At 33.5% G+C, this 26,186-nt stretch overlaps 1 protein-coding gene and 1 pseudogene across 1 annotated transcript; one reads left to right on the forward strand and one right to left on the reverse strand.

The window, feature by feature from the left end:
- Nucleotides 1-2,605: 2,605 nt before the first annotated feature.
- On the forward strand, nt 2,606-9,178 carry LOC125206115 (annotated as a pseudogene).
- An 854-nt stretch (nt 9,179-10,032) lies between these two features.
- On the reverse strand, nt 10,033-13,716 carry LOC125203125 (floricaula protein-like). Its single transcript, XM_048101414.1, has 3 exons — nt 13,155-13,716; nt 12,294-12,655; nt 10,033-10,486 (listed from the first exon to the last, which is right to left on the reverse strand). Exons 1-3 carry the CDS (start codon nt 13,561-13,563, stop codon nt 10,115-10,117), a joined length of 1,143 nt encoding a protein of 380 aa, XP_047957371.1. The 5' UTR covers nt 13,564-13,716; the 3' UTR covers nt 10,033-10,114.
- Between the last annotated feature and the right edge of the window lie 12,470 nt (nt 13,717-26,186).

The following is a 26,186-nucleotide window of genomic DNA, read 5'->3' on the forward strand; positions in this document are numbered from 1 at the left end:
ACCCCTTATCCATTTCACGGCTTCTCTGACTCGTACAACAGCCATGCCTATTTGTTTCATGCCTTCTTCGACAATCAAGTTAAGTATGTGTGCAACACACCTCTGATGAAAATATTGCCCATTGGCAACAAGCATGCCTCTTGCACTGAAGGTGGACTTCATTTCCTTGATTGCCACACCATTGTTTTTAGCGTTATCCATGGTGCAACAAAATAGCCTCTGAATGCCCCAGTTCGTAAGGGCCTTTATCAACACCTTAGCAATGTCATCCCCCTTATGACTAGTAATGTCAAAGAAGCTGATTATTTTCTTCTGCAGCCTCCATTCCTTGTCGATGAAATGTGATGTAACACAAATAAAACATGTGTTATTGACTCCAGTCCAACAGTCGGTGGTGATTGATACTCTACTCATGCCTGGTCTGGAGAAAACCACTTTCACCAGTTCCCTCTCCTCTAGAAACATCTTCACACAATCCGATCTTACCGTGTATCTGCTCGGGATATTAAAGTTTGGTACCATATCACGGCAAAATAAATGAAATCCCTCTCGTTCCACCAATCTGAATGGTTGTTCATCAAGAACAATCATCCTGCATAATGCGTATCTGCCCTTTTCTTGGATATCTTGCCTCAATTCATCTTGGCTGAGTGGTGTTTGATTCTTTTCCCCTTCATTTTTCTTCAAACATGAAGCATGATGCTTCCACATAGCGGATGTGCCATTGTGCTTCGGATCAGCAAGTATACATGTTCCACACAGTTTGCATTTCCCTTTTTGAATTGAATCTTCAAAAACTCTATCAAATTTTTTCCATATAGCCGATCTTACTGCTTGTTTACGCTTTTTTGATGCCGGTGGCACCATTTCCTCCCCCTCTTCCTCTTCCTCTTCCTCTCCCTCGAGCCCTAGTTCTTCAACCTCAATATCTTCAAGCATATCTTTAGGTGACTGATTGCTCCCTATGTTTTGGGTGCAAGACTCTGAATTTGACATCTTCAACTACAACTATGAACAAAAACAATTGTTATGAAAGAAACACACAAAGTAATTTAAAACTAACTGGAACATGGGTTTTTGGTAGCATAGACTGTACTACTAAAAGTCTAAACCAGAGGAATGCCACAAGCCATAGAGAAACCACAGCATCTCAATTTCAGAAACCACAGTTTCACTAAAACGATGATATGAAAATGGTTGTCACAAATTGTGTTATAAAATTACAATTTTACAAAGAAACTTAACAAATTAAATATTACTACAACTATGCCACCATAGACAAACAATTTAACATTGTTTATGAAGAAACCATCCATCACAGATGGAGAATTGTTGAAAAAACCAAATAATGACGATGATGATGTCCAGATTTTATACTACAATTTATACTGTATTAATCTATACTACAATCTTCAGATGAATTGATGATAATCCCACTGTCCCAGAATCAAATTCAAAACATAAATTGAAAATTCCTCACAAAAGCTTCACAAAATTGGATAAAAACCAACTAAAAATCCAAAATTAATACTGACCGCTGACCGGGCTTGACGGAAACCGCCGGAGCGCCGCTGGTCGTGGACTCGTGGGGAAGAGGAGTCGCCGCGAAGATTGAAGGAGGAGAGCCAAGCCGCTTTTGAAATTATAAGACAGTAAGACAAGTTAGGGCTCCGTTTATTTTCTCTGCTAAGTTTATATTTTTTTTAATAATAAAAATAAAAGTAAACATAATTTAATACTCCTTAATCGGTTCTATAATTGACTATTCGGTTAACCGATCGGTTATCGGTTAGAACCGATAACCGAGCAGATTGGAACCGAATATGACCGATAACCGAAATTGGGCGAATGGAGCGGTTCTCGGTTAACCGAGAACCGAGGTGTTCGGTCATCGGTTAACCGACTAACCGATGACCGAACTATCAGCCCTATCTCGATCCATAAACCAATCACATCTCGATTTGCGTGCACTAATAATCGACTATGAGTTGAAAAACTTTTTGAATGAATTCAACAAACTTCAAGATTTTAGTTCGAAAATTCTTCATCAATTTGATCACATAATTTTCATACACCGAATCCAACACAGAATTATAAATCAACGAATTATCAATTCGTTCCAACATATATTGGCTCTGATACCAATTGTTTTGAAATCAAATTAATGATTCACATAATTCATCACATAAATCACACCTGTCGAATACGATTGATAAACATAAAGCGGAAGCATACATGGATTCGAATTCATGATATTGTTGATGATTCTGAAGTATGGAAATCAGTCTTCCAAGTGACAACGCTCTCCAAAGATTCTCTATAATTTGTAGAGTCTTGATATTACGCCTGGTCAATAGGAATGAGAATCTATTGACCTATTTATAGAGTTGCACTTGAGGACCATAACCATGTATTTAGAGAATAAATCCCTAACTTTATTATAACTTTAATTTCACCCATAACAAAATTAAAGTTATCCAAAGTAGTATCTGCACAATAGTCCTCATACTTTTATAGATAATCGTTTGACCCTATAAATTATATAACCTTAGTAGATCGGGTCAACCATAAATAGCCACAAATATTATACAATCTTTAGACTATTATGTTGGACATATTAAAAGGTTCCAACAAGATAAACCATATATACCATTTGTTTTACTATCTACTCTATATGTAGTAGAATAATTAATATGGTGGAGTATTTGGATTGGTGAGTATATATAGTTCGTTTCAAGAAACTCCGAAGTGTTTTGTTCATGGTGGGAGAAACCGGTGGGAATGATTACAACTACGCCATCTTTCAAAGGAAACAAATGGAGGAACTAAAAAGCATGGTTCCTCAAGTGGCTGAAGCCTGTTGGAATTTTAGTGTATTAGCACTTTAATTTTGAGGAATTAATTCGGTTGTTTCAATTGAAGCTTTTCCTATCCTATTTTGTTTTGGTGGTAACTGTTTTAGCAGTTTAAAACAGTTATTAACGGTTTTGGATCAGTTTTGGTTAATTAACTGCTTTGGCAGTTTAGTGGCAACGGTTTGGTTGTTGTTTTGGTTAAATACATGACAGAAATGAGTAACACAATCCAAGGAATTTAGTCTTATCCGATCATTGATTTTGATACACTCAAAATACTTGATCTGAAAGTGTACACACGATTCTAAGTTATCCAAGTCATTCTATAAGGATTTCCTAATCCTAAAGTATCCTACATATTTCCTAACAAAGATCAAGTATTTAAGAAAATGACTGGGCACAATTCTGTAAGAGATATGACTGCAAAATTCACAAAATTGGAGAAGTTTGAAGGAGTGGATTTTCGAAGATGGAGAAAGAAGATGCACTTTTTGCTTACCACCCTGAAGGTTGTTCATGTACTCACCACCACCATGCCTGAGCCTGCAGAGGAGGAGTCTCTGGAACAGACAAGAAGAAGGCAGAAATGGGAAAATGATGACTATGTGTGCAGAGGGCACATCCTTAATGGTATGACTGATTCTCTTTTCGATATTTATCAAAATGCTGAATCATCCAAAGAACTTTGGGATTCTCTAGAGTCTAAATACATGGCAGAAGATGCCTCTAGCAAGAAATTCCTTGTTAGTAATTTCAATAATTATAAGATGCTAGACTCTAGACCAGTAATGGAACAATATAATGAATTGCTAAGGATTCTTGGACAATTTCAACAACACCAGATGCATATGGATGAATCCATATCAGTTTCTAGTGTCATTGATAAATTGCCCCCCTCTTGGAAAGACTTCAAACACACTCTAAAGCATCAAAAGGAAGAACTTTCTTTGGTGCAACTTGGTTCTCATCTCCGGATAGAAGAGTCCTTAAGGATTCAGGAGATAGAAAAGAACAAGGAAAAGGATGTTGCTGGTTTATCTTCTGTCAACATGATAGAAGATGGAAAGAAGTTTAAAGGGAAAAGGAAGATGAATCAAGGAGAGTCCTTTGATAATAAGAAACAAAAGTTTGTCTGTTGGAAGTGTGGGAAACCAGGCCACTTCAAGAAAGATTGTAGATCTGGAAAGAAAGGATTCAAGACTGGGACAAGTACCAGTGGCTCAAATTCTGGACCTGGTGGATCTAAGGATCCAAATGTACCTCAAGGTATGAACATACTTAATTCTAACATTTCTATTCAGAATTATGTTTCTGATACACCAAGTTCATTCTATGTTCAGGATGATGAACTCACTTGGTGGGTGGATTCTTGGGCTACAAATCATGTATGCAAGGATAAAAGATGGTTTACATCTTTGCAGATGATCTCTGATGGATCAGTGATCAGGATGGGGAATAGCTCTAGTGAATCAGTAGAAGGAATAGGAAATGTTAGACTTGTTTTTACTTCTGGAAAACAATTGTTGCTATTAGATGTATTGTATGTTCCCACCATTAGAAAGAATCTAATGAGTGGTACTGTAATAAATAACCTAGGATACAAACAAGTAATTGAAGCAAATAAATATGTTTTATCTAAACATGGTGTGTTTGTTGGTTTTGGTTATCTATGTAATGGAATGTTAAGATTAAACATTGAATCATCATTTGAGGATAAATCTGCTTTTGTGATAACCACTAATGAACAATAAACTACAAATTTGTGGCATGAGAGGTTAGGACATGTTCATTATAAAAGACTTATTGAAATGTCTAAAAGTAGCCTAATCCATGCCTTTAATGTTAGCAAAGATAAATGTAAAACATGTATGTTAACAAAGATAACAAGGCAACCATTCAGTAATGTTGTGAGAGAATCAAAACTGCTGGAGTTGGATCACAGTGACCTCTGTGACTTTCATTCAACCCCATCAATTGGAAATAGAAAGTATGTCATTACTTTTATTGATGACTCAACTAGATTTTGTTATGTATACTTGCTGAATTCTAAGGATGAAGCCTTAGAGAAATTCAAAGTGTACAAAACAGAAGTTGAGGTACAAAAGGGTAAATGTATAAAAGTCTTTAGGTCAGATAAGGGAGGTGAGTATTATGATCCTCATTACTTTAAATCAGTGGGAATAATCCACCAAACTACTGCCCCTTATACCCCACAGCAGAATGGGATTTCAGAAAGAAAGAATAGAGTTTTGAAAGAAATGGTTAACTCTATGCTTTCATATTCTGGACTAAATGAGGGATTTTGGGGAGAAGCTATGTTAACTGCTTGTTACCTCTTGAATAGAGTCCCAAATAAGAAAAGTAAAACAACACCCTATGAGTTGTGGTTTGGAAAACCTCCAAATTTAAACTAGCTTAAGGTGTGGGGCTGCAGAGCAGTGGTAAGACTCAATGATCCTAAACGAAGGACATTGGGTGAAAAAGGAATTGACTGCATTTTTATTGGATATACAAATCAGTCCAAGGCTTATAGGTTTTATGTTCTAGAACCTAATAAGTCTGTTTCTGTGAACTCTGTAATAGAGTCAAGGGATGCAATCTTTGATGAGAATAGATTCTCATCTATCTCAAGGCCTAAGGATTTGTTTTCAAATTCTGAAAACAGACTGGTAATCTCTGAACAACAATCAGAGGAACCTTTAACCCAACATTGGGTTAGAAGGAGTGTTAGGCCAAGGAATCAAAGTAACCTGGATGAAGGATTTCAAATCCATCTCATTGAAGGATCAAGGGATGAGTTGCAATCCCAGTACCCATATTGTTTTATTATTGAAGAGGATCCTAAGACTTTCAAAGAAGCCATGTCATCTAGGGATGTCTCATTTTGGAAAGAGGCTATAGATGATGAAATGGATTCTATACTCCAAAATAACACTTGGGAATTAACTGATTTACCCCCTGGCTGCAAACCATTGGGGTGTAGATGGATCTTTAAAAGAAAGATGAAAGTTGATGGATCCATAGACAAGTTCAAAGCTAGGCTTGTCATTCAAGGATTTAGACAAAAAGAGGGCATAGACTATTTTGATACCTATGCACCTGTGGCTAGAATATCCACTATCAGATTGCTAGTGGCTATGGCTTCTATTCATAAACTCCTCATTCACCAAATGGATGTCAAGACAGCCTTCTTGAATGGTGATTTGAATGAGGAAATTTATATGAAACAGCCTGAAGGATACACCTTACCAGGAAATGAACACAAGGTGTGCAAGTTGATCAAGTCATTATATGGCTTGAAACAAGCACCCAAGCAATGGCATCAAAAGTTTGATGACATTATTTTATCAAATGGTTTTCTTCTAAATCAGGCTGATAAGTGTGTTTATTCAAAGTTTGACAAATCAGGTAAAGGAGTCATTATTTGTCTTTATGTGGATGATATGCTTATATTTGATACTAGCCAAGACCAAATAGATAAAACAAAGGAGTTCTTATCATCTAAGTTTTCTATGAAAGACTTAGGTGAGGCTGAAGTCATATTGGGAATTAGGATAATAAGAGAAGCACCTAACAGAATTTCTATTACACAATCTCATTACATTGAGAAAGTGTTGAAGAAGTTCAATTATGGAAATTGTACTTCTGTTAGAACACCTATAGATCCTAATGTAAAACTCTTGCCTAATAAAGGGAAAACAGTTTCCCAATTGGAATATTCTAAAGCAATTGGATGCCTGATGTATGCAATGATCAGCACTAGGCCTGATATAGCTTTTGCTGTTGGAAGGTTAAGTAGGTTTACTCATAATCCTAGCATACATCACTGGCAGGCAGTGAGGAGGCTACTCAAGTACCTCAAAGGAACCATAAACTATGGTTTGTGTTATTCTGATTTTCCCTCAATTTTGGAAGGATATTCGGATGCAAGTTGGATAACCAATCTAGAGGATCATTCCTCTACTAGTGGTTGGATTTACTTGCTGGGAGGTGGAGCCATTTCTTGGGCTTCAAAGAAGCAAACTTGTATCACAAATTCTACAATGGAATCAGAATTTGTGGCACTTGCTGCAGCTGGAAAGGAGGCAGAATGGCTGAGGAATTTGATATATGAAATTCCTTTGTGGCCTAAGCCTATATCACCTATCTCAATGAGATGTGACAGTGCTGCAACTTTGGCTAAAGTGTATAGCCAAGTTTACAATGGGAAGTCTAGACATTTAGGTGTCAGACATAGCATGGTTAGGGAGCTGATCACTCATGGGGTCATTTCAATTGAATTTGTCGGGACACAACAAAATCTGGCAGACCATCTAACCAAAGGCTTGGCAAAAGATTTAGTTATCAAATCTGCTAAAGGGGTGGGGCTCAAGTCCATCTAATCTTATCTGTTTGGGATACCCAATTTCCTTCTAATTTGATGTTAGATGTGGAATTCAATGTGGAAAGCCTAAACATGTGAGATTGACACATGTTCAAACCATCTGAGGTATGTGTATTATTCTGTCAGTTTAAAGAGGTTGAAGTTTTGCTTCTTAATAGTTTTTTTGGCAAATTGTTTTGACAGAACAAGATGAAAAGCTACCTATATAAACATGGAATCTAAGTTGTTCCAATAAAGCTCTGGACTTAGTTTTATAAATGTTTATTGAAGGATATGGACACTAGACTTGTTATTAAGGTGTCAGGTTTGGATTGATTAGTTGAAAATTATGTGTATCTTAAGACTGATATGCAAAGAAATTGTAAGAGTTCAAGTCTTAGACCACTCTTATAATTCGAATATTTGTACATTAATATACTAAAATGGAAATTCAATCCTTGTGATATTTTCATTTATGCATAATTTTGTTTTCTGTTTTGTTAATTTGATCATGTTTATATATACACTAAAATAGGGGAGGAATGTTGGAATTTTAGTGTATTAGCACTTTAATTTTGAGGAATTAATTCGGTTGTTTCAATTGAAGCTTTTCCTATCCTATTTTGTTTTGGTGGTAACTGTTTTAGCAGTTTAAAACAGTTATTAACTGTTTTGGATCAGTTTTGGTTAATTAACTGCTTTGGCAGTTTAGTGGCAACGGTTTGGTTGTTGTTTTGGTTAAATACATGACAGAAATGAGTAACACAATCCAAGGAATTTAGTCTTATCCGATCATTGATTTTGATACACTCAAAATACTTGATCTGAAAATGTACACACGATTCTAAGTTATCCAAGTCATTCTATAAGGATTTCCTAATCCTAAAGTATCCTACATATTTCCTAACAAAGCCGTGATTAATGGAACTAAGGTGAGTTGATATATTGCCATGAATCAATTAAAGAAACTTGTAATTTTACAAAAATATCAAATTAAATCATCACTTTTCTACCTTTTATAATTCCAGATTAATATTTCTTATCCAAAATATTGCATTGTTCTATATGACGATCAAAAATAATGTGATGATTTGAAGATATATTGTAAAAAATACAAACAAATTTAATCTATAATTTAATCAATTATAGTAGAAAAGTTATGCTTTAATTTGCTATTTAGTTATTGTATTGAAAGTTATGAATATGATTAATGTTGCAGAGAGCCATAAAGATGGGCGCAAGAAGATTGGTTGTTCCCGGAAACTTTCCGATAGGTAGCCTTCCGATATACAAAACAGCATTCCAAGGCGCACATCTTAACAACCAAAGTTGCGTGACGGAGTTGAATGAATATGCGAAGTACCACAACGAGCTTCTGCAAGAAGTCATCCTCAAACTCAAACTAGAGAATCCCAATACTATCATAGTCTACGAAGACTATTACAATGCTTACCTAGATCTCCTCCAAACAGGAATAGATAGTGGATATGAGGTAGAGAGGGCTTGCTGCGGAATAGGAGGAAAATACAACTTCGATTTGGGAAGAATGTGTGGAGGAGCTATGTGAAGATGTTGATCGACATATAAGTTGGGACGGCATCCACATGACTCAACAAAGCTACAAGCACATGGCCGCATGGTTGATACCGCTCTTTTTTAATAACTCACCTGCTTTTGATCATTTATCACTTTCTTTTTCTATTTCTTGCTTTTTTATCATTCATTTTATTTTTCGACTCCAATTTTTTGTGATACTTAATTAAATTTATTACCTTTTATTTTTGGATATTTTTTGTGCATTAGTCTTGTTTCTGTCTCTGCTCTTCTATTTACTTTCTCCATGCTCCCAAACAATTATAACTAAATAAAGAAACATATTCAAAACTATTATGTATTGGTGTCGATGGAATTCTAGTTCTATAGGCTCCTATAGTAAATCTAAGTGATATTTTTCAGATAATGACACACCAAAAAATTTGGTGATCTTAGATTGATAGTATTATCATTTTTGTAGTCCCATGCAAATTTCAGTTAATTTTACTTAACAAAAAAATAATTTTATATTAAAATGCAATTACATTATTTACTAATTAATTTTACCTAAAATTTTAAAGGGACGGTTGTGAATTAGATCACTAAGTTTGGTCCAATTTCGGTTTGTCCCATTACTTTCATATTGGAATATTAAATCGTGACGCTTCAAACTTTATGAATTATCCACCCATGCACAAATCCATGTCTTTTTTTGTTGTTGCAAACTACAATATTATTTCAATAAAATTAGAAGTGAAATGTTGAATATGAGTATACTACTGACTCATCAACAGAGGAATGGAGCCATGGATCTGAGACAGAGAGTGGTGATGCACAATTTCTATCTCAACAAAATGCACCTCTAGCTAGAAGGGTTTTTAGTTAATTAGATTTGTAGTAGATGATCATAGAGTTTATTTTCCTTAACTGCATATGTTCAATTTATAGTCCACATAATTTGATTCATATGTATTTACTTTAGAAAGGAGAAATCCATAACAATTTTGTTGTTGGCCAATGTACATAAAGATTCAACATTTATGATATCAATTGTTTCCTTGAAGAAGTTCACTTTGTTAGTCTTGTTACAGTTAATTAGGCACTATTAGTTGAAATTGTAACCAACTAACAATCACTATAGTCCACAGAATTTCAATTCTTTACAATGTAAATTTGAGGCTAATTAATTTCGATCTGATTAATTTTAGTTAATTCCACTATTTAACCATCAGCTCTCTTTGAAAATGGCAGCATGATGCAAGAAAATCCCATTAGACAGAATAATGTAACCAAGACATTACTAATAAAAACTAACATAATCAAAAGCATAGGTCAAGTTAGTTCAAGCACAAATTGGACAAGACTAAAAAGGGAGGTGATCGACCCCGGCGGCGGCGGCGGTGATTGAGCTGGATGCGGCGGTGCTGCTCCGCTCGGCGTGGCAGAGCTGGCGGAGCTTGGTGGGGACGTACCAAATGGAGAGGCGGGGATGGGCGTTGAAGATCGCGTCAATGTCCCATCCCTGCCTAGATGCAACCGTAACCAACGGCTTGTAACACGCTTGCCTCCACGCGCCCACGTTCTCCCCGCGCTCCTTGAACGCGCGTCGTAGCGCGTTCGACGTCTCCTCATCGAGGCAGTGCAGCGCATAGCAGTGGACGTAGTGCCGCATCTTCGGCTTGTTGATGTAGTTGGCTCCCGCCTTCTTCGCGTACCGGAACACTTGGTTCGTCACCTATGTAGGTCACATTAACTATATTAATCAACAATTCCTAAAATCTTGTGCCGACTAAGAAATGTGTCATCTTATCCAAGACAGAGAGAATATCAAATAGCTCAATTTAAACAACACCAAAATTAGGACTTACAATTACATGAGATAGTTTGCTTCTTGTAGCCACATGCTCTAGTATCTTATATCATCATTAATATGTTCTATTTTTTTTTTATAATGCTACATACTATCTATGTCCCTGTCTCATTCAAGATGTCCAAATTTTTGAATAGCGTAAGATTTTAGATGGAGTTGTTGAATATGATAAAGTAGAGTGAAAAAGGTGATATAATAATTTAATAAAGAGATAAAAAAGATTAATTTATTTCCAAATACGAAAGTGAACATCTTGGGTTAAACAAACCTAAAAGAAAATATGGATATTGAGCATGAGAGATAGTTAGTACAGATCTTTTAACATTAAAACTTAAGTAGTTTATCATAATTAATATTTAAAACCACAAATTGATAAAATTATACTTTGTATGTTTTCAATTTCGACAGTATACCCCTAGAAACGTGCATGCATTTGTTTGTACATATAGACATAGTCTCGTAGATATAGTGCACCAAGCATGACATGTTTTTTTCTCGTACTAAAATGACAGCAGGTATATTAATTTTGTCCTACGTCAGTGAAATCATAGTCAGCTGAGGAGCAACAAACAAACAAAAAGATTCCAGCCTCCCTGGATTTGACAACTAAACAGAGAAAAAAGATCACAAGTGAGAGGGAGAGTTTTGAAGCAATGAAAGATTATGATTTTGTTTGGACCAAGAAAAACAGGTGTCACTTATTTGTTTTATGTGGAATGATGTGCATTGATTATTGTTTGGGCCCCTCTTTTATTTTTGATGCAGAGAGGCCCAGCAGCAGTTCCGTACGCAAGCTGTCGAGTTCTCATCTCGACACCTGCTTCTGCAGCCCAACTCTCTCAATACTTCCAAAATTTATTTCTCTTCTTTCCTTCTCACTCCATATTCCTTTTTATTCCCAATATATTATACATTTTCCACCATCCTAATATTCTTTCATACTATTTCGTTTATTATATAGTGCAAAATTGCATAAGCATGAAATTTCATACTACTATTTCTCACGTGTCCCATTAATTTAGATTGGAGGGAAATTATGTACTTAGATTATTTTGAAGCCAAAAAACTTTAATTTAATCAGTGGCTTGATATATAAATTTATAAGAAAATCATAGATTTCAATCGTACATAATTCCCCAACAAATCAAATCAATTATATTAAACAAGTGAAAATGTTAAAATTATTACTCCATTCGTCCCAACTAGCTAGAGTCATTTCCATTTTTTGACAAAAAATAAAGCATTCAACCAACTTGATTACATCACCTACTTTTACTTTTTTTATTCCTCTTTTTTTCAACACAATTCCTTATTCTGCTTACCTAAAAATTTTTACTCACTTAGTTGAGACGGAGAGAATATATAATTAACTTTTTATTAAAATTGCGGGATTGACCAAAATCTTACCAAACTTGCTCGTCTTCGTCAATTTGAAAACCAAAACTATTTGATACTCCCCCTAGCCTTAGTACCTTATAGATATACTATTTGAAACTAGCCTTGGTAGAAAGGTGAATAAAGCCGTATGTATAGTCAATAAAAGAAACGACAGTGATAACAGTCTATTAACTCACATGTCTTGAAATAGAATATAGTTTGTGATAAATAGTTAGATATATGCAATGAAGGATAGCATTTGAATTTGAATTAAAAGGAAGTTGGTAATAGTTACCTTGGTGGGACATTTTTCTCCTCTCTCCTTGGCTATGTTTTGGACTTGGATCAAGAAATCGCGGCATTGCTCATACAAATGGAATAGATAATCGAGGCCGTTCTTCTTCCCACGCGCCACCTCGCCCGGCTCCGTCACGATAAACGGGTGCTCCCTCTGCCTCTCATTCCCCCCGCCCTCCTCCGTCTCCTCCTCGTCCTCGTCCTCCTCCTCATCCTCCTCCATCGACGCCATCCTCGACCTCCCCTTGCAACTCTTCCTCCGCCTCTGCTTCCTCCCGTTCGCCACCACCATCTCCCACACACCTCCCCCGCCACTCCCCGCCGCCTCCTTCTCCTGCTGCACCGGCTCCTCCGACAACCCTACACACAATTATTTCTTCCATAATTAATTCATCTATATAAACTAAAATATAAGGACATTTGAGACAGCACGCACAGGAATTATGCATAATTGGTAAAGTTAAATAGAAATTATTATTAGTGTTTAATGGTAAACCCTAATGGTACATATGAGTAATGATTTTGAGAAAAAATTTCATAAATAAAAATGAGATAATTTTATGAAATTGACGAAAAAGAAAGATGTTTTTATATCTGTGGAAAGTAAAATTATTATTTTTTTATAGATAAATAAATTTAAATTTAAAGACTCGAACTCTCCCACCAGCAACACTTATTCTTACTCTCCCACCAGCAACACACAAGCACATTATCTTATTCTTATTTCATGCTCATGCAACATAAAATCAATTTCTTGGAAATTACTAAGAATTTTTCAAAATCAATGCCTAAAATTAATAAGAGTAACCGATATTTTTTTCTGCGCCCGCTCGATAAAAAAGAGTTAGTAGAAACTAACCTTCTTGCGAAAGTGCGTCGAGAGCGTGCGACGCGTCGCCCGAGAGGAGGTGGCGGCGGCGCGCGTCCTCCTCTTCGAGGCGGCGGCGCTCGGCCCTGACAGCGGCGCGGATGCCGTACCTCTCCCCGACGAGCAAGTCCCACCGGAAAATCTGGCAGAGGCTGTTCATCATCTCATCAAGCTCCTCATCCCTCATGTCCACAAGCGTGTTCACCGTGAAACCCAGCTCGGCTATCTTAGCCGCCGTGAAATACCTTATCCCGTAAGCTTGGAAAAGCTCCTCCAGCCCGCCCAGCTCCCGCGGCCGCATCGGAGGGGGGACCACCGCCTCCAGGAGCCGGTTCGGGGGTGCGAGGCCGGCCCGAGGGTCCCATTTGAACAAGCTCGCGGAGAAGGCATCAGGATCCATTTTTTGCCTCCAACTATAGTAGAATAGAAGAGAATAGATTTGTTTGGTAGTGAATAGTGATAGTTATAGTTGGAGGTTTGTGGTTGGGGAGAAGGCTTCCCTTTTAAAGATTAAGAGCTTTCCTTTTATTTTGTACTACTTTTTTTTTTATATCTTTCTATATTTTCTATATTAGCAATTAATGTCTAGACGTCCATTTAAAATGTGGTCAAATGCATGTGACATGCTTAAGCATATATATTAATGTGTGTTACCACTAGGACCAGGGGAGCAATGGCACTCAGTCTCAGGCCCAATGGCAATTGCTAAAGCTATTTATTGTCAGGAAACCCAAGCTTAAGCAAAGGCAAGAGAATACACACTTTACATCTAAAGCTAGGGGTGGTGAAGTATATCGAAAAAATTGATATACCGGGCCTGTTGTACCGAAAAGATACTGAAAATACGAGGATTTTTTGGTATGGTGTGATACCTTGTTGAAATATCATTTTGCATGTGTTTAACATTGCTATAGTTGGCGCCCCTCTCTTTGTCCGTCACGAGAGAGTGAGTTAGAAGACTAAGAATAGTGTTTCAAGTAGAAAATCAATGATAGTAGCAATATTATGCAAATACTCATTTGTTCCTTATTAACTGAGTCGTTTTTCTATTTTGAAAAGTTCTAAGATAACTGAATCATTTTTATTTTTAGAAATAAGTAACAATTTATCTTACTTTATTCTTTCTTCACATCTCTTACTTTATTCTCTTTTACTTTATTTTCTCTTATTTTATTCACCATCTAATTAACACACTATTCTTAACAAATGTGCATAAAAGAATTGTCTCAATTAAAAAAAACATAGAGAGATGTTAAAATTAGTAAGGATATTTGAATAGTTTTTGTAAAGTTTGGGTTTTCGTAGTATAGGGAAATGCATCAAGTAGGGAATAACAGAATAGCAATGTGGGTGTTGTACGTGGGTTGAGAAGAAACACTGTAGTGTAGCAGTGGGCACTGTTGTATTGGCTTCCTCTGAAGGGTTCTGTCGTCTGTTGAAAAGTGTGATTCAATGTTTCCAACTGTATACTATAAGAAAAATTGTCCTTGCTGCAATTATTCCATGCTCTCTAATTTAATGATGCTTCCATTTCTCTATCATCTCATGACATCAATCATGTACTTGGTCTTGGTCAATCCATCTTTTGTGTTGTCACTTTTGCTAATCCTTCTCCCTTTAAATTTAAATAAATTCAATTGATGTCCTTCAAATTTTATAATGTGGGTATTTAATTAATTAAACATTTTATTATTTATATTACTTGTAGAGCATCACTACGAAGTTGCTCAGCTATACTGGGATCCTATTTGAAAATGTGTCACCAATTCTATACTCCCTCCCCTCCGTCCCAATAAATATGAAACATTTGTTTTTAGGCACAGGATTTTATGTAGTGTTGTTTTGTGAGTTAAAGAAGAGAGAGTGAAGTAAGAGAGAGGAAAAGTAGAGATAAAGTTATTTCTATTTTAAGAAACGTTTCATTTTTAATGGGACAACCCAAAAAGGAAAACGTTTCATTTCTAGTAGGACAGAGGGAGTATTTTATTGGAGTAGCGATCATACTTCCCCGTCTTATAAAAAATAAAACAGTAGTTACTTTCAAGCACGAGAGTTTATGTAGTTTGTTTCTTAAATTAATGAAAAAGATAATAAAATAAGAGAGATGAAAAAGAAGAAATAATATTATTTTTAATTTCAGAAATGTTTCATTTTAATAGGACAAAACGACTATTTTAAATGTGTATTCACAAAACAAAAAAAAAATTATATAATGCAATGATCAATATGCTGTTTACTTCAATTGTCCTCTAAACATAGAATACGTTACCATTTTGGGATGTTTCTTAAAAATAGACTAATTATATTTAAGGAAATTTTTTCTTACTAATGAGATCGGTCTCATATTTCACTAACGATACTTCAATCACTTTTTCTTTCTATATTTCTCTTATTTTACCAATTATGCATTATAATTCATGATATTTTAAATATTGTCTAATTTTTTAGAACTAAGGGAGTATAATAAATTCTAAGAGGATGCATTTTTTTTTGGATGAATGCAATTTTTAGGTTCAAAGCAGTGGCAATGAGTTCTGAAATTTCATTACTTATAGTTAACTAATGGTAAATTTAGTAACTTTATTAGGCTAGTAATTATATGTATGCATATTAAGTTAGTTAATATTAAAAATACTCCTTCCATTTTTTAAAAATAGCAACTATAGTCATTTTAGGTCGTTCCTTAAAAATAGAAACTTTAGAATCTTTCTATTTTAGTACATGGACCTCACAATCCACTAATTCTACCTTGACTATTTTTTCTCTTTCTCGCTCTTATTTTACTTATTTTTTTTTTCATCTTTCTTACTTTACCAATTCTTCTCACTTATTTTATCAATTGTGCATTAAAACCTGTGTCATTTCAGATGTTTCTATTTTTTTAATACGGAGAGAGTATATCCTATTGTCCAATTTAAAATAAAAGCATATCTAATATTTGTCCAAATGTAAGAACATTTTACTAAAACTATGAAAGTATAAAATCAATTATTCTCCACCAATTTAACTGCACTAGAAAACAATACTCTTTCCCTCCCTTAATACATGTCTCACTTTGACCAGACATGTTTAAAGAAATGTACTTCCTTCATCCCAGTTAAAATGATCTCTTTCGTTTTCCGCATGTGTTTTGAAAAAATCATTATAAATACTCCCTCCGTCCCACAATAATTGACACTCTTTTCCATTTCGTTCCGTCCGACAATAATTGTCATATTTAATTTTTACCATAAATGTTAAGTAGGTCTCACATTCCACTAACTCACTTCACTCACTTTTTATTATAAAACTAATATAAAAAAGTTGTTCTCATATTCCACTAACTTTTCCAACCAACTTTTCTTTACATTTCTTAAAACTCGTGCCATAATAAGAGTGACAATTATTATGGGACTAAGGGAGTAATTATAGTAGATGGAAAGTAAAATAAGAGAGAGAATAATGTAGCAGAATGTCTCTTCTTGATACGCTCGGATTTTGCACTGTTTTAAGGTTATTATTTGGTCCGTTTTTAATGTCAAAGTTGCATTACATGTCCTTTATTTGCATATTTTATCTATTTTGTTATTTTTACGTGTTTTGTGAGAAATGTGCATATTTGAACCGAAAAGGGAGTCAAAACGCGAAATCTCGAAATTTGGAGCTTCAGGTGGCGTCCGGCGACCCGCCGCAACACTTCCGGCGACCACCGGAGCTCACAGACTGCCGGGGAGTGCGTGGAGACCACCACAAAAGAGTCAGAAGCTTCTGATTAACGTGCGGCGACCTCCGACCAAGGTGCGGCCCGCCACAAAAATGCAGCCCAAGATAGCTGTGTTCAAACTCAATTTGCCGGCGATCTTGAGGTCCGATCAGAGTGTTCTATATGTCATTCTCTTCGTCTTCGAAAGAGTTTCGCGCAAGATCATCTCAATCGGAGTTCTGTGGAGAAAGTTATGGTCGTTCTACCAAAATCGCGCAAAACTGTCAAGTGCAGAGTGGTGGCAGAAATTTAAAGAATGAAAGAAGATATTACCTTGTGAAGCCAAATCTTTTCCTTCTACTATAGGGAACGAAAATTTAATTCCTTCTCAAGCCTATATTTACCCCATTACCTAATTCATAGAATTCACCCTTCCATAGCCCCAAAAAGGGGAGCTTTCATAGCTCCTCCTCTAACCCTAATCTTTCATCTTCTTTTTGCCAATTACTTCCATAGCATAAATTTGAGAGTTCTTCAATGTGCAATGGGTTGGAGAAAGAAGCAAGAGATCATCAAAGAGATACAAGGATTCAATCTTTGGGTTTTATTTGTTTTAGCACTTATGTTTATTTTGTCTTCAATTCAATCTATGTTTTTAGCTTATTCAATTCTATCTAACTAAATTCATAGGATTCTTTGGATGTGTTAGTAACTTTTATTGGTTTATACAGTTCATTTTTCTATTTAATATCCGTTTTGTTTTTACTTTGTTTCTTCCCTAAGTTAATCTTGACGCTACACATTTGAGTGACACATTTTGTGCTGATCTAATATAACTTGCTTCGTAACTGTGAGAGAGTTCTAGCGAGTTAGGTCTACTTAGTAGACATTACAATTAGCTTCCTTTAAAACGGCACTGTTAATTGAGAGTGAGAACTTTTTAAGGGTCTTAGGAGCTTTATGGAGTTACGTGTTAGGATTGACAACCTTAATGTTAGTAATCAACGTTTGCATCGCATGAGCATAAGCTAGGTGACTCGTCCTTTCAAAGTATAAACTGTGCTATGGTATTGTAGTTGGAATTTGTATAACCATAATTGTGAACGCACATCCCTAGAATTCTCTTATCTCTCATACTTTATCTTTGTGATTTAATTGCAATTAGTTGTTTACTTGCTTTTATTTTCAAAAATCCAAATTTCTCTTGTTTCTCTAGATAGTATTTGACGCTTAGTAAATAATAGCCAGTTGCAATTATATTCCCCGTGTTCGATATCGCGGTACTGAGACCTTTAGCTATACTAGATCTACCATATATACTTGCAGGTATTTTTAGTGCTAATAAAAAGTACATCACGTATACATTATTTCCTCTCTTACTTTACTTTTCCCCCACATTAACTATTTATTATGATTTTTCCAAAATACATGCGAAAAACAAAAGGGGTCATCTTAAATGGGACAGAGAGAGTAATAGAAAGTGGGTCGAAAAAATTAAAGAAATGTGAATCCTACTTTTATATATTAGTTTTATAATAAAGTGTGAGTGGAAATGAAATAGTGGAATGTGCGTCCTCTATCAAAAATGAGACAATTAATATGCGACGTGCCAAAATCAAAAAATGAAACACACAACGAAGGACGAAAGAAATAACAAAATTCTGAATATGAGATTTGGACCTAAAACCTCTATTCATCTATAAAGTAGATGCATTTCCAGCCTTTAGATTGACAAAATCTATGGTAAATGCATTTCTGTTATGGAGGAATGGATATAAATATATAGTCCAGTTCCACTCAGTATTTTCTCAGTGGCATGAAATTTTAGAAAAAGTTGTTAGATAAAGTAAATAGAAACCAAAAAGTAGTTAAATATTTTAATAAAGAAAATGGAAGGTGAATTTATTTTCAAGTATAGTAAATGAATATTTTAGTATATATAAATTAAAAATGAAAGATGGAGATATTGATTGCTACGGAGGGAGTAGTTGTGATCTAGTGCTGCGGTGAAGTGTATTTTAAAATTTTAAGGTCATCTCCAACCATCTACGCTAAATTCAAACCTATTTTTGAGTATATGTCATATTAAAAAGTAGTTTTACTCCAACTATTTACACCATCTTTAAATTTACACCATTTTTTAGTATTTCTCTAACAAAATTTTGGAGTAAACACCATATTTGATGTTATTCCATTTTGAAAAATCCAAAAATGGGTTTGAGTTTAGTATATGGTTAGAGAAATTATCTATACCAAAAATGAGTTTTGGTGTACGGTGAGATATGCCAACCACCTTTATTTATCATGGAGCCTAATATGCTTGCAATATAATGATACACTCAACGTTATGATAAAAGTAAATTCAATGTTTTTTAAAACATATTACGTTTTTGACAAGCATGCTCAATTTTAGATAATTTTGCCCATTTAATATGTTCCAACGAAGCTATAATAATACACGTTTTAATTTAATTCACGTATCAAATGTCATCAAGTTAAAACAAGATCAAGATTAAAACTCAACCGAAATTTCAATTTGATTCAGTTAAAATTAACCTTGATTTGTATGAAAAGAAGTAAAGAAGAAGTAGATGATGAGTCAGCAGGGGCAGCGCAGTTGGTTTTGGTTCGGAGGAGTAGAGTTGCAATAAGTAAAGAAGGAAGTGGGGACTATACACGTATGTTATAGATAAGGGACATTTAAGATTTACTCTTCCTTGGCAACGTGAAAGCAGACAAAGTGCAAAAGATAGTCAGATTTGTCATATGTTATCAACCAAACAATGGAAAATAAGCAGCCAAGGACTGGCCCCAACCCTTCTCTCTTCACCCTCCTTCATTTTCCTACTTTTTTGTTTTCACCTAAAGAGAAGCAAACAAAAAGAAATTCAATGTGTTAATAAATAAACCAGTATAGACAAGACAATTGAATTTTGCATTGAGATTATTATAATGAAAATCTATAAATTTCTATAAAAAAAACATGGTTAGTAAGTTAGTACTGATTGATAAAAACTGATTTTGATGTGAATGTATATGATCAATAATATATGTATGTGTGTGTAGTGTTTATTTGTCCTTTCCAGCCAATTGAAAGTGTGAATGCAAAAGCTAAAGAATATCTGAAGCCTGCACTGTATTAGAGGCCAAGATAGATTTAACTTTTACATAAGTGTAGAGCAATTAGAATACAGCTTTTGCAGGGCAGATTATCCTTAAACAAGAAGGGTCAAGCTAGGCAACTTAATTATGATAACGGTCTTTTGCATCCACTGCATTAAAAGATTAATTGATTTAACAGCTCACAACTGCATCTATTTTGTTGTTTGTCATATTATCCATTTCAGTACTTCTCCCTCCATTTCCTAAAATATAAAAACTTTGGAAACAAGAAGAGAGAAAATTAAAATGGGTAAAATAAAAGAGAGAAAGAGAAAAAGTAGTATAATTAATGTTAGTGGACTGTGAGGTCCATTTTCTGAAATGAAGAGTTTCTATTTTTAGGAAACGGACTAAAAAAGAATAAAATTATATTTTTAGGAAACTGATGAAGTATTATTTTCTCTGTTTCGTTACAGTTGAGTCGTATTTATTTTTGAATCGCCTCATTATAATTTAGTCATATTCATTCTTTGGTTGTCTTATTACAAGAGTTATTTACTTTTATTCCAAAATTCAACCCATTTAATATCTCTAATTATTTATTCTCTCCTATTTTTTTATTTCTTTAGTTATTTATTTTGTATTTCTACTTTATTCTCAATTTACCGAAGTCACTAAATATTTTAGTTCTTAATTTTCATGTTTAAAGAAACGGCTTGTTGTAATGAAAAATCAGTAAGTTAATCGTTAAATTGTTGTAACAAAAAATCAAAGATCCTAGTAGGATAACTACTTATAACATACTCTTTCGGTCCCAAGGAAGATAAAATCTTCTACGGGCAAGATTTTATGTAGATTAATTTTGTGTGTTGAGTTGAGAAAATAAAGTAATAGGGATCAAATAAAGTAGAGATAAATGTTTTTATTTTTAGTAATAGGACATCTTGCTTGGGACAAATCAAAAAAGATAGTAGGTCATCTTTAATGGAACCAGATGAAATACTAAAACAATTTAAAATCTGTACAAAATCTTCAAGGTCGGTGTCGTAAGTGTCTTCTTAATTACTTACTTTTTACTTTAATAGGGATGTGATCAAATGAAAACTCTAAATATTGTGCAAACTCAAAACTATGCTCTGGACCATTGAAAAATGTCAACATATCACAAAAAAGCATCAACAGGAAAATGTCAATAGAATTTCAACGGTAGTCAATGATTGATGTTGTGTTGATATTGTGTTAATACTGTGTTGACATTAAAATCTTGAAATTTTACACTGTGTTGATATTATATTGAAACTGTGTTGAAGTTGTGTTGAGGAGTTTTGAGTTTGTAAAATATATAAGTTTGCATTTTATCAATACCCTACTTTAATATATGTAAATTTCGACAAGCTTCACCATTTACTTTTTCATCACATGTCTACTTGATAATAATCATGTCTCGTCTATATATTTTTTTATAGTCTTTCATGAGGTTTAAGAAGGTGAGCAACTCATTTATATATATATATATATATATATATAGGGTAGTGATATAATGAAAACCATATATCTAATACAAACTCAAAACTTTAATCCTAGCCACTAATTATTATGGATCAATGGTTATTATGTTTCCAGATTAAAATTTCAATAACTTCTATGAATCTATCAACAGAGGGTATATTAGACACTTTCATAATATGGTGAATCATTTAATTATAGAATAATTGTGTAATCCCAATTTCGTCGTTCTCTCTCTTCCACTATTCACGTTATTAAACCATTTCAATTACTCCCCCTCATTCCAACTTTTCGCCTTTTCATAAAAAAATTGCTTGAATTTTGCAGTGTAATTGCGTTGATTCTTTGTTGACGTTGAATTTTGTGTTGAAGTTGTGTTGATTCTATGTTGATTCTAAAATCTGTGTTAATTTTATGAAGATTTTTTGTTGAATTTGTGTTGAATTGATCGTGTTGCTTTTTTGTTGAATTCTGAAATCTATTTTGATACTTTGCGCTGAAATTTCGTTGATTCTCTTGTTCTGCTGTTGGTGATTTTTCGCGTTGAAATTGCGTTGATTCTTTTGTTCTGCTGATATTAATATTTTGTTGAAATCGTATTGATTCTAAAACATGTGTTGATTTTTTGTTGAATTTGTGTTGAATCGATCGTGTTGCTGAATTCTGAAATCTGTGTTGATTTTTTGCGCTGAAATTTGGTTCATTCTTTTGTCCTGCTGTTGGTGATTTTTTGCGTTGATTCTTTTGTTCTGTTGATTTGAATATGTTGTTGAAACCGTATTGATTCTAAAACGTGTAGATTTTTTGTTGAATCGAAGATGAGAATATTTTCAGTTTTGGAAGTTGGGAGAGAAATTAGGAACGCAAGAACCGTTCAGAAACTTAGCTTACAAAAATACCCTCTGTTGATAAAATATATGCTCTTGTTGAGATGAAAATTCTACGCAATATTAACCACAAATCTGTTATAATTAATGGTTGGGATTAAAGTTTTGAGTTTGTATTAGATATGCGGTTTGCATTTGATCACATCCCTATATATATATATATATAGGGTTTTGATCTATAAAGACTACATTTAAATACAGAAACGCAGAACAAAGTCATACGTAGGGCATTTTTATGTCATAGTTAGTTTATTTTTAGGTCATGCTAACAAAGCATGACCTAAAATGTTCTTAACATGACATAAACCCAAATCTTATAATATGACCTAAAAATACTTAATTATGACCTTTCGTGTTTTAGGTTAATTATTGACCATTAGATCATCTAATCCTAGGGCCAAGATTTGGGCTGCATTTCTTGATTTAAATGCATTCTTATTTTGATCATCTCCCTATATATATATATATATATATATATATAGGTTTGTGTTAAAATGACAACCACCCTTAAAATGACAACGTGACAACGCTTATACAGCAATATTATAAACGCTACACAAATGCTAAGGGTTTAGGGTTTAGGGTTTAGGGTTGTCTAACGTGTTGGATATTGTCAGTTCAAGAAAAATTGTCGTTTAAAGGCCAAAGCATTTGCTGCCCGTCTTTTTTGGGGGTTGTTCTTTTTTTTTTGCCACGTGGCAGCTTATTATTCGTCCACGTGTACAAATGATTGGCTAGGAATGGTGGTATGGTGTTATTTTAAGGGGTGGTGGCACCCTAACATGCCCCTATATATATATATATATATATATATATATATATATATATATAAATAAAGAGGAATCAAATTAAAAAAAAAAAAAAAAAAAAAACTTATTTCTTAAGTGTTTATTGTCTCCATTATCTCAAACTAACACAACTGATTATGATCAATCAATTAATCATGCACTATACACACGATCAAACCATTAACATGAAAAGGGTAAAAAGGTCATTATCAACAACAGAAATCATGTCAAAAACTAATCATCAACCCACCTCCAGTTCTATAAACTAACGTAATATATGAAAAAATGCTTTGGGTCATGAAAGCATCCAACTTGATTTCCTTCACCTTCTCTTGAAAAACTCTTTGGGTCATGAAAGTATTTAGAGCTACAAAAATGGTCCCTGGACTATGGGTTTATCTCGCCCATAGTCCCTGAACTTTAAAAATATCGTCAGTAGTCCCTGGACTAAGGGTTTATCTCGAAATTGGTCCTTTTGGCTTTTTTTGGTACGAAAATACCTTTTGATATTATTTTGGGGGGTTTGGGCAATTTGGTCTTTTTACTCTTTTACATTTTAAATCTGATATTATCTTAGTTATGTACTAACTTTGATATTATTACAAAATTATCATTCTTCTTCCATTTTGTTATCCTTCACTGAATTTATTTATTTTTTTATTTCAATATTAGATTTAATTTTATAAAACTAAATTTAATATTTAGATTTTAAATATCAATAAATTTTTTTAATGAAAACTATTAATTCATGGACACTATAAATATTGATTAAAACTATTAATTTTTATTATTTAATATAATATTCAATTGAATTGAAGAAGTACAGAAAAATAATATTAATCATGATGGAAAAATAAGAGTTATTCTATTTAGCCTCCGTTCGGTTGTTATAATTGCTTGTGATTAAATATTATGAAGTTGACTAAAAATTTGATCTTACTAAAAATTTTATATAGGAGTATTTTTGTTGAAATTTTCCAGTAAATTTTGATTGTTTTCAAATTAATAAATGAAAATTATATTAGTCTTACATTAGATGCATATTTATTTCAGAATAAATTGTGTTATATAATCTATTTATAATTAAAGCTACTGTATTAAATATTGATTAAAACTAACGCGTTGTCATGCCTTATTGATTACATAGTACTATACACTATCAAATATTGATTATAACTATTAATTTTTGCTATTTAATATTTTTTATAATTAAAAAGATTTATTAATATTTAAAAATTAAAATTTAAAATTTTGTAAAATTAAATCTAATATTGAAATAAAGAAACAAAGTGAATGATGACAAAAGGAAAAAAAGGATGATAAATTTGAAATAATATCAAAGTTAGTACATAGTTGAAATAATATCAGATTTAAAATGTTAAAAGTGTAAAAAGACCAAATTGCCCAAACCCCCCAAAATAATATCAAAGGGTATTTTCGTACCAAAAAAAGTCAAAAGGACCAATTTCGAGATAAACCCTTAGTCCAGGGACTACTGGCGATATTTTTAAAGTCCAGGGACTATGGGCGAGATAAACCCATAGTCCAGAGAACATTTTTGTAGTTCACTCAAGTATTTAAATGCTCAACATATATGATCAATGCTTCAAGTTTTGTTTGCGCAAAGCCAGTGGCGTATGCACCAAAAGTTTGTTACTTAATACTATCTGTAGTCATATTTTTATATAATCCACCGGTAGCCTGGCGGTAAATTTGCTCTTTCTTTGTGCCAGAGACCTGGGTTCGAGTTTTCTTGAGCTTCTTCTCCAAACTTGACTTTGCTTTAATCTATATTAAATACTACTAAAATTCAACTTTGCTTTAATCATTATATTCACACCCATATATATATTTCTTGAGCTTCTTCTCCAAACTTGACTTTGCTTTAATCTATATTAAATACTACTAAAATTCAACTTTGCTTTAATCATTATATTCACACCCATATATACATTCCAAATGTGTAAGTTACGTGATACTATAAATTTATTTGTTTTTTTATTTAAAATTAAGTTTTTTGATAAAAAGACAAAAATAAAGAAAAATATTTTAATTTTAGAAAAATAGAACAATTGAAAAAATTTAACAAAGAAAACAAAAAATTAGACAAAATTTAAAATTTAAGTCATAATTAATTTTTGCACCCCCAGATTAAAAATCTTGGATACGCCACTGTGCAAAGCCAAGACTATAATACCGGGAGGCTCAGACTACTGTTAACAATTGTTTACTATTTTTATATCAACTTAAAAATTATTAATTTTACAATTGTATCTCACTAGGATTTGATTTGTTTATTACAGTACATTCTAAGTATGCTCGTTCCTCTTGAATATTTTGACCTAATATTTCTACAAATTCAATCAAGACAATAAAGAAGCATCACATTTTCCAAAATTCAGAAATTCAAAGTACAAAACTTATTTTAAAATATGTCTTTCAAAATAAATTGGACCTAATGTAATGCAAGGATGTCAACTAGGGGTGCTTAAACGGTTCTCCGGTTCTCGGTTAACTGGAATCGGAACCGGAACCGGCCGGTTAATTGAGGAACCGGAACCGGATTTTTCAATTCCGGTTCCGGTACCGGTTCCAACTTTTTAAATAAAACCGGTTCCGGTTCCAAACCGGAACCGACCGGTTCCTAACCGGAACCGGATTATGATTCAATTTTATTTTATTATAATTTAATATACTAATAGATCTAATTTAATTGAATTAATTTTGAATGTACAATTATTTCCCCAATCCATTTTTTATGAACTAACTATAATGAGTAGGACATCATAAATTTGTTTTTAATTTCCAAAAGATCTTATACAAATACAATATCATTTCATATGATAGAAATTTAACTTTATAACAAATTTATGTAACAATTCATTTAACATACGATTTTAACCTGTTTGTAAATAATTTATTAATTGTTCCGTTATAAACCAAAAAGTCACAACAAGATCAATTAGTATTAGAAATTCCATTGAATATTTGTTTAGCTAAAAAGGGAAAATTGAATTCAATTTTAAAACTTATTTTTTAAAAAAAATTGCTAAAGTTT

The sequence above is a fragment of the Salvia hispanica genome, chromosome 2 (genome assembly GCF_023119035.1).
Source record: "Salvia hispanica cultivar TCC Black 2014 chromosome 2, UniMelb_Shisp_WGS_1.0, whole genome shotgun sequence".
NCBI lineage: Eukaryota > Viridiplantae > Streptophyta > Magnoliopsida > Lamiales > Lamiaceae > Salvia > Salvia hispanica.

Coding starts and splice junctions, on each gene's coding strand:
- LOC125203125 (XM_048101414.1), bottom strand. CDS start 13,563: ATGGATCCTGATGCCTTCTCCGCGAGCTTGTTCAAATGGGACCCTCGG. Junction 12,656..13,154: donor CGACGCACTTTCGCAAGAAG/GTTAGTTTCTAC, acceptor AATTGTGTGTAG/GGTTGTCGGAGGAGCCGGTG. Junction 10,487..12,293: donor GAGAAAAATGTCCCACCAAG/GTAACTATTACC, acceptor TGACCTACATAG/GTGACGAACCAAGTGTTCCG.